The sequence below is a fragment of the Mauremys mutica genome, chromosome 5 (genome assembly GCF_020497125.1).
Source record: "Mauremys mutica isolate MM-2020 ecotype Southern chromosome 5, ASM2049712v1, whole genome shotgun sequence".
NCBI classification, from domain to species: domain Eukaryota; kingdom Metazoa; phylum Chordata; order Testudines; family Geoemydidae; genus Mauremys; species Mauremys mutica.
The window spans coordinates 108682717-108698471 of NC_059076.1; the positions used below are offsets into that span (position 1 = coordinate 108682717).

At 40.5% G+C, this 15755-nt stretch overlaps 1 protein-coding gene across 2 annotated transcripts in view; it reads right to left on the minus strand.

Moving 5' to 3' along the window:
- Positions 1-3274: 3274 nt before the first annotated feature.
- SLC34A2 (solute carrier family 34 member 2) overlaps positions 3275-15755 on the minus strand; it is a 67897-nt gene continuing 55416 nt past the window's right edge. For both annotated transcript variants that reach the window (XM_045019930.1, XM_045019931.1), the window contains 5 exons: positions 14883-15003; positions 14028-14195; positions 12146-12262; positions 11937-12061; positions 3275-6622 (listed from right to left, as the gene is read on the minus strand). In XM_045019930.1, coding sequence (XP_044875865.1) covers positions 6041-6622; positions 11937-12061; positions 12146-12262; positions 14028-14195; positions 14883-15003 — 1113 coding nt within the window. In that variant the 3' untranslated portion in view covers positions 3275-6040. The remainder of the gene's footprint in view (positions 6623-11936; positions 12062-12145; positions 12263-14027; positions 14196-14882; positions 15004-15755) is intronic.

Here is a 15755-nt window from a genome sequence, read left to right on the forward strand (position 1 = left end):
ACCATCATCACTTTTGCTTTACCTGGCCTGAGTTTGAACCAGCTGCTCCTCATTGAGGAATGAGCTATTGAACACATTGTGAAGTCTTAGTAGTGACACTGGTGGCATCTGTAGAGAATATGATATGGTTGACTGTCAACAGTGCACATTACTGGCCACAAAGTCTGTGGCATCTCACCATTTTTTAATTGTTCTCATGAAGCCCAATTAAGGGGAAATAGTATGGCTCTCTGTGGGATCCCTCAAGGAAGAAGAGCATTTACCCATTACCATTCTCTTGGTTTTGCCGAAAAGGAATTGTGATACTGTGCCATCTGTTCCAATCAAATAGGCGGCTTATCAGGATCTTTGTGGTCTACTGTGTTGGAGGCTGATGAGAGGTGCAGTAGTATAAGCATGAAGATGAGATCTGGTCTAGTTTGGTGACTTCCTAGTGCCCCCTAAAGTGTGGCTGCTTTAGCCTTTCGTTTATGGTGCAATGTGGGAAAACTTGATTGTCTATCAAACTTGACTATCCCAAGGACAAAGAAAGTCAGTCCATGGGATTGTAGGATACTTTTCGAGGACTTACAGTGCACAAATCCAGTAGGGCTGTGTTATCACTGTAAAACAATAGGGCTTGAACCCTGGGTCCTGGCTTGACTCAGGCTCGTACCATCTACCTGACCCCTTGGTTAACACGATTTGTGTGTAGACAGAACGGGGGTTAGGCTTGAGCCTGAGTTTGAACCCTGGGCTTGAACTGCAGTGTAGACATACCCTTAGTTTCTCAAAAGCTTTTTCCTGAAGTACTGTGAGGTCTGTCCCCATCAATAAATTCAATCTTTTCCCCAAGAGAATCTTTTGAAAATCGTGATTGTTTTATGTACATTTCCTCTGTATTGTGCACATTTATTTTTACAAATATTCATTTCTTGCATGCACTATTCCCCCCAGGGAAAGGATGAGAAAGCGAATGAATGAGAACATGACACATAGTCACATTGCTTAATGCACTTCTGGAAAGTGCTCTGATAATCTACTGTGATGAGTGCAGTATAAGAACCTATCTAGACTAAGCTAGAAACAGTCATTTACCATTTCCTTCCATGGTTCCAATATGGAAATCAAGGAGAGAGAAATAAGCAGTGGAGTGTTTAACCCGAAGTAGTGATAGTAGAGTGTTTAACTTCCCCTGGATTTCAAATGTACTGAGTTCAATGCTCTGTTCTAGATATGAATACATTATCAGGACACAGTGGAAAGGGGAGAAAGAAGGTAAACCTCCCAAATAATCCTGGTGAGAAGAAGGGTACACTTAAAAGTGACAGCAAAGGAGCCAAAAGCTCAGAGGTGAATGATGAACAATGTTGTCCAGATGAGGAGACAGAAGAAAGAGGAGTACAGCAATATGCAGAGGTAAGAGCAGCAATGTGGAATCCCTTGATGAAGCTTCATTCTGTCTTTAGATCCCCCTGCAGCACCTGCCTGAAGTTAAGAGTTTGCTTAAATGCTTTGCCAAAGAGAAGCTTCAGTGAACTTCCATAACGGATTTGAAAACTGGCCACATGAGGTAGACAGCACAGGGATGGGGTTTACAAACTCCACACTAAGGCAGAGACAAAGGAAGGGCTGGAGCAATACTGGCCCAGGGAGGCCCTGCCCCCTCAGACATTGTTGAGCATGGTACCAGGATAAAAGGAGCATCAGGAGCCCCAGGTGGGGAGCCATTTCCTGGAGGAGCACTGCTTTGCAGCAACAGGAGAGGGAAGTTCTCCTAAAGGGACCAAGATGCTCCCCAGGAGGGAGGCGGAACCGTGGGCTAGGATTTGAATAGGCAATAGGCATCAGCCCTAGACTGTGTGGGTTTGGAAGTAAAGACTAATGCCACTGCGCCCATGCCCCAGACTGAGATGCAGTGGTGGTAGGAAGTGGCCAGGGAAAAGCAAGCAAGCAGGCTGGACAAACTTAGGCCAGTGCATGCTGTTTCACTTGTAGGGCCCAGGGCATGGACCTGCTGCAAAGGGAGGGTCCAGGTCCCTTTTCCCACCCCAGAGCTATGCCTATAGCCTCAAGGAGGACAGGATGAGGAGTTACCACCAAAGGTCACTCCAGCTACCACCTCATCCAATGGTCAGGGATACCTTGAACAAACAGAAAGGCTTAGGGTTGTCAACTTTCTAACATCACACAAAACCAAACACCCTTGCCTCACCTTACCCCTTCTCTTCCCCAAGCCCCACCTCTACCCCACTCCTTCATAGGCCCTGTTCCCCGCTCACTCCATCCCATAGAAACTTGCCATAAAATGTCCACTCCCACAAAAGACAAGTGCAAAGTACTTTACTTAGGAAGGAAAAATCAAATGCACAACTACAAAACAGGGAATAACTGGCTAGGTAATAGTACTGCTGAAAAAGGATCGGGGCCTACCATAGTAGGATCATAAATTGAATATGAGTCAACAATGTGTTGCAGCTGCCCCCCCCCACCCCCAAAAGGCTAATATAGTTCTGGGATGTATTAACAGGAGTGTCTTATGTAAGACAGGGGAGGTAATTGTCCTGCTCTACTTGGCACTGGAGAGGCCTCAGTTGGAGTATGTGTCCAATTCTGGGCACTGCGCTTTAAGAAAGAAGTGGACAAATTGGAGAGAGTCCAGAGGAGAGCAACAAAAACAATAAAAGGTTTAGAAAACCTGACCTGTGGGGGAAAGTTAAAAAGAACTGGGTCTATTTAGTCTTGAGAACAGAAGACTGAGGCGGGTACTGGATAGCAGTATGCTAATACGTTGAGGCCTGTTATAAAGGAGATGGTGATCGATTGTTCTCCAGGTCCACTGAAAGCAGAACAAGAAGTGCTACGCTCAATCTGTAGCAAGTGAGATTTAGGTTAGCTATTAGGTGAAACTTTCTAACTATAGAAAGTAGAAACTATAGAGGGTAGTTAAGCTCTGGAATAGGCTTCCAAGGGAGGTTGTGGAATTCCCAGCAGTGGAGGTTTTTAAGAACAGGTTGCACAAACACCTGTCGGGGATGTTCTAGACTTAACTTGGTCCTGCCTCAGCACCAAGTGCTGAACCAGATGATCTCTCATGGTCCCTTCCAGCACGCTTCCTACGCCGCATGTTTACTGCTATGAAAATCTATGTTGGTGCACATTCCTCCTAAGATGTCCTTTGTTGTACCTACGCTGATGCACAACCCCATATCCTTTACCGTTTGCTGTTTCAAAGTAGAGCTCTTTGACTCAGAACTATTTTTCCTTTGGCAATCACTGCATATAAGTAAATGTATATATTTTAAACATCTCTTTATTTTTTTATTCAATGCACTGCACTCTACTAGAGCAAGATGAACATTCATGCCAGGTTACAAAGCCAATGGTACAGAATCCCAAAAGGTTGTATAATTTCTTTGAATTTAAAAAATAATTTTTAGAAACCTTGTGCCTCAACAGTTACTCTTCACAGAAAATTCACAACTGGTTAGAAAAATAGAATTCAACATCCTTGTGCATTATAGACATAATAGGAATATATTTAGCTACATTGTAATCTTTATTTTAAGGACTCACCTCCTGCATTAGCAGCAAATCACAATGTAACTTAAACAATGGAGCCACTAACATGCCTCCATAGTATGAAGTATACATAGTTACAAATACAATTTTTAAAAGTTATGTTACAAAATATACAGTATGTCCTTTTTACATTATAAACATTGCATAGTTTTCAAATATGTAATGTAAACAACTCAATCACATAAAGACATTTACGATATAACTTATGAAAATGCTGTACACTAGAACAATTATAAATTAAGTGTAAATAGCAATTATTAGAGTCTGGGAAGGAATATGCTGGGACATGTGCTATCAATTTTAGGTAAATGTCTCCACTGAAATCCATGAGTTCTGCCTGAAAATAAAGGCACATGACACAATGTATATAAAGAGTGAAGAAGGCTAAACAAGAACTGAATGTAGGACAGGAGAATAGTTACAACAAAGAAGCCTAGAGCACTGATACGTCAAAACATAATTCCTCCATCTCCTTTGTAGCAACTGCTTTTCCTAACTATCCCTGGTGTTTTGATAGAGAGCTTGTTTAAGCTTTTATTTAAAACAGTAAAACAAAGAGTCACTCTGTTAACTGAATAAGGAGAAGCAGGAAACATCTTCTATTTTAAAGTTAGTCAATGAAAAATCTTACAGAATTTCACAAGAACGTCTAGATATTCTAATGATCAAAAAGCTGAGAGTAGGAAATGCACATAAGTCTATAAAGACATGTGAGAGCACATTAGAAATGTGAGGGGCAGACTAGAGATCTTGTTCGTATGAGAAGAGTTGTTCAAAGACAACAAAGTTCAACAAACATTAACATCAAGAAAACAGAAAAAGGAATAGGCTGAAAGGGATGGCTGGTCCTAACTCTGAGTTCTCTATTGAGATCCAGGGGAGCAGAGTTAGGCCAACAGTGAGTCCTTTTGAAAATCCTATCTGGACTAATAGATACAAATCACAACCATGCTTAGCATCTTGTCATTGGCTCACAGGAGCAGAAAAAATCCAAAGCTCAGTCTGAATACAATTTAATATAGTATGAAAAAGCAGACTTTACACAACTTATAAGCATGTCAATTTAAAAATGTGAAGAACTTATTTTCACCCTCAAAATGTACATATTTACATTATAACTGAGTTCTGCCTACTAAATTACATAACATTAAGAAAATAGCAAACTTGTTCAGAAGTAAATCTATTTTAGCAGCACTGAGTAGCTATGCTACAGTGAAGGGTCTTGTCAGCATTTCCATTGTAATTCTCATTTATAACTCAGCTATATAAACTAAAAATTAGCATAGAGCCAGGGCTGTAGTTTTTCCACCCCTCACAACTGTCAACCTTCATACATTCCAACCCTCACCCACTATATCTCCCATGATTTGGTCATTTTTAAATCATATAAAGCCAACGAAAGTGTACTGATTTTTGAAGGCTTTGCAGTACTCAGAAATGGCTCATTCTGAAATGTTGCAGTTTGTTGTCAGTCCATGATGTGGACTAATCTGCACAGGCATTTACTAAAACATTAATACCCACAGAGAGCGAGGACAAGGGACTTCCCACCATGTGATGTCCGATTACTTTATCTGTGGATGTTTATTAGAGATTTGGATTCCTAATATGCACATGCATAATAATGACAGTACAAATTCATGCCAGGCACTATGCTGATTCCAACTAAAACTGACACAGGCCATGCCGTAAATGGTTACAGTTAACACACATGTTCTCTACAGTTGGTGTTAACAGCTTTCTTTAAGAATGTGTGATCTTAGCATAAGCCCTGCAGTCAGCATAATGCTGAATTCCAAATGTCCTTGCTTTTATTGCTCTAAATCCAACCTTTACTGCTATTTTAAAAGGCTGTTTTGTGGTTTAGTAAAGAGTTTCCAGCAAGCCCTTCAGTAGGCACTCAATCCTTAACTGATTTATACTTTCAAACGACAAGTGCACCAGCAATTGAAAATAGTTACATGTTAGCCTTTAGTTAGAAGTCACAAAATACAGCATCTAAGCTCTCTAACATTACAGGAAATGAATATATGAAAACATTTTCATTCTTCTGATTTTTTGCCTCTTCCAAAAACTTTGTGGTATCATCAGGTGAGTGTAGTTTAATATCCCTGTAATTCAGAGAGAATATTCTGCACATTACAGCGTGTTTTTTTAAGTTCATATGTCTCAATTCACTGGAGCCATTCTGTTAATGGGACTGCATATCAACGTTTATTTGTTTGGTACTACTGGCCTTGAATTAACATATCATATAGTAGATCCTCCAGATAAAAATCCATCCTTAGCTTTTTACCTGATCTTAGACTTTCTGGGAACCCTGTAGAATTTGTTCTACTGCATTCCTTGATGAGTAGTATTCCACTGGATACAAGAACCTAACAGAGTTTTCATTCATTCCTCAGTATACTGCCCAAGCTGATTTTCAAGAGATTGATTGTCTTATACTGTATCTTTGCTATTACAGATTGATCCCCTCCTAAAAGGCTGTGTTGTCTGAGTAGGTTTTCTCAACACCAGCTGCTGGTTGTGTCTTTGTAACACAATTTTCTTCATCAGCCAATTCAACCGTGTTATCATAAACTGCCATAGCCTTTTCCTGCTTGTCTTTGGCCAGCTCATCTTCCGTGTTGCCTTTGCAGCATTTGCAGCACTTGTTGCAGAAGCAGAATCTCCCACAGAAGGAAAGTGCAGAAGTTATCACATTATCCCATGGCTTCAAGGAGTGCATCCACCTGGGAAGGAAATCCCAGTTTTGGAGCTTTGTAGGCAGGATATTTGGCCGCTTGGACTGCAGAATATTAATCACAATCACCATAATGAAAGCAAGTAGGATGGGACCACAAATGCCCAGAAGGACCTGCCAGCCAGCTACCGACAAACCAAACACAGCCAACGGGATCAGGAAGAAGCAGAGGATCAGATAAAAAACAGCAAACCATCTGTACTTGGCTGTTATGTTCCCCAAGCTCTTTGCGAGGCGGATTGGTAACCGGGTGAAAGGTATTGGGTACCACAGAATAATCCCGGAAATATTGAAAAAAAAGTGACACAAAGCAATCTGAAAGCAAGCACATTTTGAGCAGTTAGTTAAAGTGCCTTTAAATACTGTGACCCAAATATCAACAAACCTATGATCTTCCTCAGAGTCTGTATTGTCTTCCCTCACTCCCCTTTTACTCTATTATCACACTTAAGAGTTATGATTAGTTTTAGGTTATACGGTCTTCTCTGTGTTCTGGGAAGCACTATGCACACTTTGGGTACTACATAATTAATAATGATCAACAATCAGGGTAATGTTTGGAAAAGATCCAGACTTCTGTGTGTTTTTGTTGAGTCATCAACATAAGACAACTAAGTTACATCTGACTTGGCCTAAGGGTCTGATTCCTTACTCTCACACTAGCAAAATTCCCAGTGAAATCAAGGAGCCTACAACAAGAGTATTAAAAGGTCATTAAAAGTGTACAGTGGACAGCACATCCACATGCACAATGATACACAGAGCTGGCCAGAGAAGCTCGGTGAAAACCTGATTCTGTTGGAATATGTGGTTCCGTCAGCATCAAAATGCTTAATGAAACTGAGTACATTTTGCCATAATATCATTGGGGGTGGGGGGAAAGGTTTCAACAAATGTCCCATTTAGACATTTTTGGAACAAAACATTTTGATTTTTTGCACTGAAAGTACTTTTCATATCTAATTTTTTTACTTAAATAAAGACATGTAAAAAGTTGAAATCAAAAGGAAACATTTTTCAAATGACCCAAAATATTATTTTGAATTTCCCATTGTGGACAATTTGGAAATTTTGGGTGTTTGCTCTGATTTGGAACAAAGTCAAAGCTCAATATCTCGAAATCCTTCACAAAACAGTACTCCCATCCTCCACACAGCTCTGCTGAGTAGTTCTACCATGCAGCCCTTCACCCCTGTGCTGACAAAGCCAGCCAACTCAAACAACAAGCAATTTCTGTTCATCAACTGAAAAAGATACAAGAACAAATCAATGAGAAAGGCACACAACCCTACTTTTTTTAATGTAAAAAATGTGTTGCTTACAAGGAAATAAGATGCTGCGTTTAGATTCCGGCAGTCTAATAAGTCAATAAGGACAAATGCAAAGTACTCCACTTAGGAAGGAACGATCACACATACAAAATGGGAAATGACTGCCTAGGAAGGAGTACTGCGGAAAGGGATCTGGGGGTCATAGTGGACCACAAACTAAATATGAGTCAAGAGTGTAAGACTGTTACAAAAAAAGCAAACAACATTCTGCGTTATATTAGCAGGAGTATTGTAAGCATGACTACGTGCATCCGATGAAGTGGGTATTCACCCATGAAAGCTCATGCTCCAAAACGTCTGTTAGTCTATAAGGTGCCACAGGACCCTTTGCTGCTTTTACAGATCCAGACTAACATGTCTGCCCCTCTGATACAAGACACGAGAAGTAATTCTTCCACTCTACTCTGCGCTGATTAGGACTCAGCTGGAGAATTGTGTCCAGTTCTGGGTGCCACATTTCAGGAAAGAGGTAGACAAACTGGAGAAAGTCCAGAGAAGAGTAACAAACATGATTAAATATCTAGAAAACATGACCTATGAGAGAAGATTGAAAAAATTGGGTTTGTTTAGTCTGGAGATGAGAAGACTGAGAGGGGACATGATAAGAGTTTTCAAGTACATAAAAGGTTGTTACAAGGAGGAGGGAGAAAAACTGTTCTTCTTAACCTCTGAGGATAGGACAAGAAGCAATGGGCTTAAATTGCCGCAAGGGCGGTTTAGGTTGGACATTAGGAAAAACTTTAGGAAAAACCTACAATGTGACAGTCTCCATTCCAAATGAGCACATGGAATGGAGACTGTCACATTGTATTTGAAAGAAAAACTTAGAGTTTAATGATCTAAAATTAGGGAGATCAGATAATTTCTATCCCAGAATACTGAAAGAACTGGCACATGAAATTGCTAGTCCAGTAGCAAATATTTTTAATAAATCTGTATATTTGGCAGTAGTACCATATGACTGGAGAATAGCTAGCATTGTTCCGATATTTAAGAAAGGGAAAATAACTGATCCGGGCAATTACAGAGCTATTAGTCTGACCTAAATGGTATGCAAGGCTTTAGAACAAATTACAAAGGAAAGGATAATTAAATTCATGGAGGTAAATGGAAAAGGGATGTAACACAACATGGCTTTACCAAAAATAAAGTGTGCCAGACTAACCTGATTTATTTCTTTGAGAAGAGAACTGATTTTTTAGATAAGGGACATGCAGCAGATTTAATACACTTAGACATCAGTAAAGCATCTGACATGGTACCACATGGAAAATTGTTAGTTAAGTTAGAGACGATGAGGATTAGTACAAGGAACTGGCTAAAGGGGAGAAGGCAATGGGTTGTGCTGAAAGGAGAAATATCAGACTGCAGAGAGATTACTAGTGGAGTTCCTCAAGGACTGGTGTTGGGGCCAATATTATTTAATATTTTTATTAATGACTTTGGCACAAAAAGTAGGAATGTGCTAATAAAATTTGCTGTTGAAACAAAAGTGGAGGTATTGGCAATACAGAGGAGGATCTGAATATTATACAGGAAGACCTTGAAGACTGGAGTGATAGAAATGGGATGGAATTCAATAGTACAAAGTGCAAGGTAGGATTCAATAATAAGAATTTCTGTTATAAATTCAGAGCTTATCAGTTAGAAGCAACAGAGACTAAGTGTATTGTTGATCACAGGATAATTATGAGCCACCACCATGATGAGGCTGCACAAAAGGCAGGTGCGATGCTAAGCTGTATTATGCAAGACATTTCCAGTAGAGATAGAGAAGTATTAATGTCATTGTACAAAGTACAGGTGAAACCTCATCTGGAATACTGTGTAAAACTCATGTAAAACCATGTTCAAGAACAATTAATTCAAACTGGAACAGGTGCAAAGAAGAGCTACTAGGATGATTGGGATATGGAGGACCTATTTTATGAGAGGAGAATGGAAGTGCTTGGCTTGATTGGCCTAGCAAAATGAAGTCTGAGAGGGGGTAAACACCAGGGAGCATGAAAAACTATTAAATTTAAAGGACAAGGCTGGGACAAGAACATATGGGTATAAGCTGGCCACGAACAAATTAAGACCGGAAATTTAAAGAAGGTTTCTAACCATCAAAGAGGTGAGATTCTGGAACAGCCTCACAATAGGAGTTATGGGGCAAAACAGTTAATTAGTTTTGAGAGATGGATAAATTTATGAGTAGGATTGTATGATGGGATTGCTCGTGATGGTGGGGGGCAAGGCTCAACAGCCCTGGGGGTCCCTTCCAGTTTATGTCTTCCGTCGGTCACCTGAAGGGGTGACCCCAACGTATTCTGAGGTTTTTTTCTTCTTCCTCTGAAGCGTCAGAGATGGGACACTGGACAGATGGTGCTTTAAGGTGGCACTGAGCATTCTCTCACTCAGGTGCTTGCTCACATGCTCAGGCTCTAGCTGATTGCAATATGTGGGGTTGGGAAGGAATTTTCCCCAAGGTCAGAGGGTGACTTTGTGGGGGTTTCACCTTCCTTTGCATTGTGGGGTGCATTTAACATGATGGGATCATCTAGATATGTCTTGCTCAATCAATTCCCTGCCATGGCGAGGGCTTCCGGCATTGGTACACCTCAGTCTCCCCCCTTCTCTGCCTGTGCCACATAATAATTTAGTCTCTTGTGGGCTACAAAACTTTCATCTAATTTTGATTGTTGGGTTTAGTGTGGGGGTGTTGGATGATGTTAGTGGTCTGTGATATACAGGAAGTCACCCAATGGCCAGGTCTACACTAACAAGTTAAGTCAACCCAGTTGTGTCACTCAGGAGTGTGAAAAATCCACAAGTAAGTCAGCCTAACCACCCACTGTTGACAGTGTTAGGCTGACAGAATAATTCTTCTGTTAACCTAACTAACGCCCCTCAGGGAGGCAGATTAACTACAGCAATGGGAGAAACTCTTCTATTGCAGCTGCGAGTGTCTATGCTGCAGTGCTACAGCAGCACAGCTGCTGTAGAGGTTTAAGAGTGACATAACCTACATGATCTGGTGGTCCCTTCTGGCCAAAACATGAAGGGGCCAACGAATGTTTAGCATATCTGGCATGTAAATATCATGCGATGCCGGCTACAACAGTGCCATGAGAACGCTTGTTCTCACTTTCAAGTGACATTGTAAACAAGAAGGGGGGAGCATTATCTTCTGCAAATGTCAACAAACTTGTTTGTCTGAGTGATTGGCTGAACAAGAATAGGAATGGGTGGATTTGCAGGCTCTAAAATTTTACATTGTTTTATTTTTGAATGCAGTTTTTTTTTACATAATTTTATATTTGTAAGTTCAACTTTCATGTAAAGAGATTGCATTACAGTACTTGTATTAGGTGAATTGAAAAATACTATTTCTTTTGTTTTTTTACAGAGCAAAAACTTGTAATCAATAATAAATATAAAGTGAGCACTTTACACTTTGTATTCTGTGTTGTAATTGAAATAGATATATTTGAAAATATAGAAAACATCCAAAACTATTTAAAGAAATGTTATTCTATTGTTGTTTACCAGTGCGATTAATTGCGATTATTTTTTTAATCGCTTGACAGCCCTAATTCAAACATATGGTTTTGTTTTTTAAAGGATGTCATAAAATGATTATTTAACATGAGATCAACTTAACTGGATTTAGCCCAGCTTGAGATTGCAGCTGCTTTATCTTGTGTGGAGGCAATAAAACGACTACTGTTGTTATTTCCCTGTTTTCCAAGTATGTCAATGATCCGTTCAGTTTATTAGAGTTATTGAAATGCATTGATACTTGATGTAGAAAGGTAAATTCAGACATCACCATATACCTGGAAAATCATTTACCTTTTTAAAAAATAGGTTCCCAAACCTAGGCTCCTAAAATCAGCGGTGTGCTTTTCACAAGGGCTGAGCCAGTAATTAAGTCAATGGGAGCTACTTGGTGTTCAGCATTTTTGAAAACAGGCCATCAGTGTAGATGTCTACATTTTGACTTCGGAACCTAACTTCAGACTGTCATTTCTGAAAATCTATAACAGAATCAAGCCAATCTCAGGAAAGCCATTATCAATTCTGTGAACATATAATGTATCTTTTTGCGCTGGTCTCAATATTTGAGACTGATGCGTGACCCTTAATAACCTGAAGAGCTCAGGTTTGAAAGGCAATAGTCTGGTACTAGTGTGGGATATTTGTATAACAGCATGATTAGAGCTAAATCCTCCTTATGCCTTAATCCTCCTTACTCTGGCAAAATTCTCACCAACTTCAATCTGTAAGTAATAATAAGCATGATTTATACTGACCTGTAATGAATATCTTAATGTACTGCCTGGACTTGCTAAAGCCGCAAGTATAGCAGTCGTGGTCGTACCAATGTTAGAGCCTAACGTAAGTGGGTAAGCACGCTCAATGCTTATAACACCAATACCTAGAAGAAGAAAATAGGACTGAATATTTTGGACTGAAAAATATAAAATACGAGGCTTTAGAAATGAAATACCAAAGAACTTACCAACGAGTGGCGTAATAGCAGATGTGAAAACAGAACTGCTTTGAACAATGAACGTCATACCAGCTCCAACAAGCATCGCCAGGTATCCGGTTACCCAAGAAAAAGGATATGGGAAATCTGAAAAATTAAAAAGGGAAGGCACAATTTTTAGAGTCACAAAATATTTTATGCTCTATGTAATACAGCTGTGAAAATATTATTATTATTTCTTATTTATTAGATGTTAAAGCTACTTGGGGCAATGACCATTTTTGTTCTATGTTAGTACAGCACCTAGGACAGCAAGGCCCTGGTCTTTGAGTAGGGCTCCTAGGTGCTACCACAGTGCAAATAATAATAAAAGCATTTATATGGAGATCAACACAACAACGTATAGGTGCCTTTCAAGTTATAAACTGAAATAACAAGGCCCACGGTTTCCAAATTTCAGTTGCCTCAATTTTGGCAGCTTCAGATGCCTTCAGTGAGCCTGTTTTTCAAAAAGCACTGAGAGCCCATCCTGTGAAAAATCGGGTCTCTTTAATGTGTCTCAAGCTGGGCACCTAAAAATCACTAATAACTTTTGAAAATATAGACCTAAAGTTCCCAATTACAGAGATAATGCACCATGTTTCCCTGAAGCCTGCAGCTTTGCCAGTCAGCTTCGAAATCAGGACTTAATCAGTTGGGAAGAAGTGAAATAAGAAACCCAAGAAACTGACCAGTTCCAAATTAGATGTAAACATGGGAACTGACTAATTTTTTTCCTGAGCCGCTGCTGCCCTGTACCCCAGAGGAAGGAAGGGCCAGCAGCAAGTCCTGTCTGTTTAACCTTCTCCCCATGCAGAGCACCATCTCTTCTTCCTCAGTCAGACCTCTGTCAGGGCTGCCTCCCACTGCTAGTGAGGCCCACCGCTCTCCTCAATCTAGGAAGCAAAAGGGGATGGTGGCAAAAGCTGCACCTGGGCGAACGACCTAGCACAGGGGTAGGCAACCTATGGCACGCGTGCCAAAGGCGACACGCAAACTGATTTTCAGTGGCACTCACACTGCCCGGGTCCTGGCCACCGGTCCAGGGGGCTCTGCATTTTAATTTAATTTTAAATGAAGCTTCTTAAACATTTTAAAAACCTTATTTACTTTGCATACAACAATAGTTTAGTTATATATTATAGACTTAGAGAAAGGGACCTTTTAAAAATGTTAAAATGTATTACTGGCACGCAAAACCTTAAATTAGAGTGAATAAATAAAGACCTGGCACAGCACTTCTGAAAGTATCAGAGGGGTAGCCATGTTAGTCTGGATCTATAAAAGCAGCAAAGAGTTCTGTGGCACCTTATAGACTAACAGACATTTTGAAGCATGAGCTTTCGTGGGTGAATACCCACTTCGTCGGATGCATGCACTTCTGAAAGGTTGCCGACCCCTGACCTAGCACAAAGTGGCTTTTTAATGGGACAGATGGTCATAGAGATTGAAGCTGGATGCTCAGTCAGGAGAGGGAAAGGGAATTGTCCCTTTTTCAACTAGCTCTAGCAGTAACATGAGGTGAAGGCCCCATGCCAGAGGAAGCCGTCAGCACTTCAGTGGTGTTTACTAAGGATATATATCTAGTAACCCCTAGGATTCTTACAGCTAATGATTATACAGTTCATCAAAAACAGAGTCTGGACTTTGGTTCCTACAGCTTAATCAGCCACACTTCACAAGTGAAACATTCACTCACTGATTTATAAAAAGAAATGAAAGAAACACACTGACAAGATGAAACATTATTCTAGAATTTCAGCTTCATATTGCTTTACTCATGCCATTGCTTCGGATCAGCCAGTGCAAAGTGTCAGTAAACGTGTTTATTGCCACAGTTATTCATAGTTACATAGAAATAACACATAGTTACCGGTATTGAGCGTCTTCTTGATAACTGAGGCCACTTGTCCTTTAAGCACAGAATTCAGTAACTTAACTATCAGCACCAAACAGGTGCACAAAATTATTAAAGACCCTGCAAGCAGGATGAGACCGACAGCAAGATCAGCAAGATTTGTTCCTACAAAGATATGCTGGCCTAAAAAGGAAAAAGAAAGTCAAAGTCAGAATTTTATTTCTGTCACTAGGCCATACTGCTGTTCTTCCATAAATAGGCACAGTGGCATCAATGTCAAAGGTAGCAAAAACTCCTTACCTCATTGTCTGCCCAGTATGGGTGTTTTAGGGGTGTGTGTGGCTCTCCTATGGACATGGCTATAAGATATCTAGCATCCCCACACAAAGGGGCAGACAGAGACAGAAACATGCCCATGTATGGGTAGTGTATCTCCATGCAACTTTGCGCAAGGGAGCGATATGCAAAGGCAGGAGCAAATCTTAGTGTGTTCTTCATGGCAAGATGAGTGTGTCACCCCTTCTCTGCCAAATGGTACTCACATGCCAATGAAGATGATCAATCAAAATATCCAAGAAATCACTCTTGTAAAGTAACCCTAGGAACCTGTCACTGGACTTGTAAGGTGTGACATGACATGGAAAACCTGTGCTGATTTTAGGGCTCCTAGCAAGAGATCTATGTGGGGTCTGAATGATGCAATGTTACCAAAAGGAAATTGGTCAATAACTCCAGAGGAGCTGGTCTGAATATATGCAGCTGTCAAACTTCATTTTGCTTGTATCCCTTTCTAATGATCTGTTGTTCACTTTACGCAAAATAAGTGTTTCTAAAACCCAGAACTTACAAATAAGTGGCATTTCTACTTACATTTTTGAATATTTTCCGTGAGAGACACATTTTTGATGGTCCACGTCAAGTTTCCATCAGTCCAGCAAAGGTGAGGGGATGTGCAGTTTTCTGAGGCCGGAATGGTGACATTCTGCATTGTCTAGATATTGCCATGCAAAACAGACAATTTAATCAACTACATCCTAAAACTAACATGCCTGGGTTTTCAAGAACTGCAACAAAGCATTCCTATAATAAATGAAGAATGGTGAACAGGGCTAAGCTCAGTCTATAACTAATGGCATCCCACCAATGAAGAGGCAGACTTGCTTGTATTTTGAAAAAAGGCTGAGACTTCATTCAAGTTAATTAACGTAATACGGTGGGGTGGGGAGGCTGTGGAATTCCTTGACAATCCCTATCCATCTCACTGCTTTCTTGAATCAAAGAATCTTATCTCCACGAGGGTCCTTAATTGAAAGTAGTGGAGGCAGTGCTGCCTATTGGATAGAGCACTCGACTAGGACTCAGGACACCTGGTTCTACTGCCAGCTCTTCTTGTTGGGTGACCTTGGGCAAGTCACATCACTCTCTATGACTCAGCTTCCCCATCTGTAGAATGGGGATAATGCTACTGATGTCCTTTATAAAGCACTTTGAGGTCTACTGATGAAAAGTGCTATAGAAGAGCTAATTACTATTAGTGGGGACCTGTACTGGACCCCACACTTGTTCACCAACCACAACCTCGCTCATGAGGAGAGAAGTGACCAGTTCAGACTCTTGCCATGCTGGCTGTGGTTTGCCAAGGCAGTCATGTTCTGCTATTTCAAAGCAGTAGCCTCAAGTAGATCAGACTCAGCTCTAGTGGATGCAAACAGGATTCTTCATTCAGGGTGGCAGGCACACACA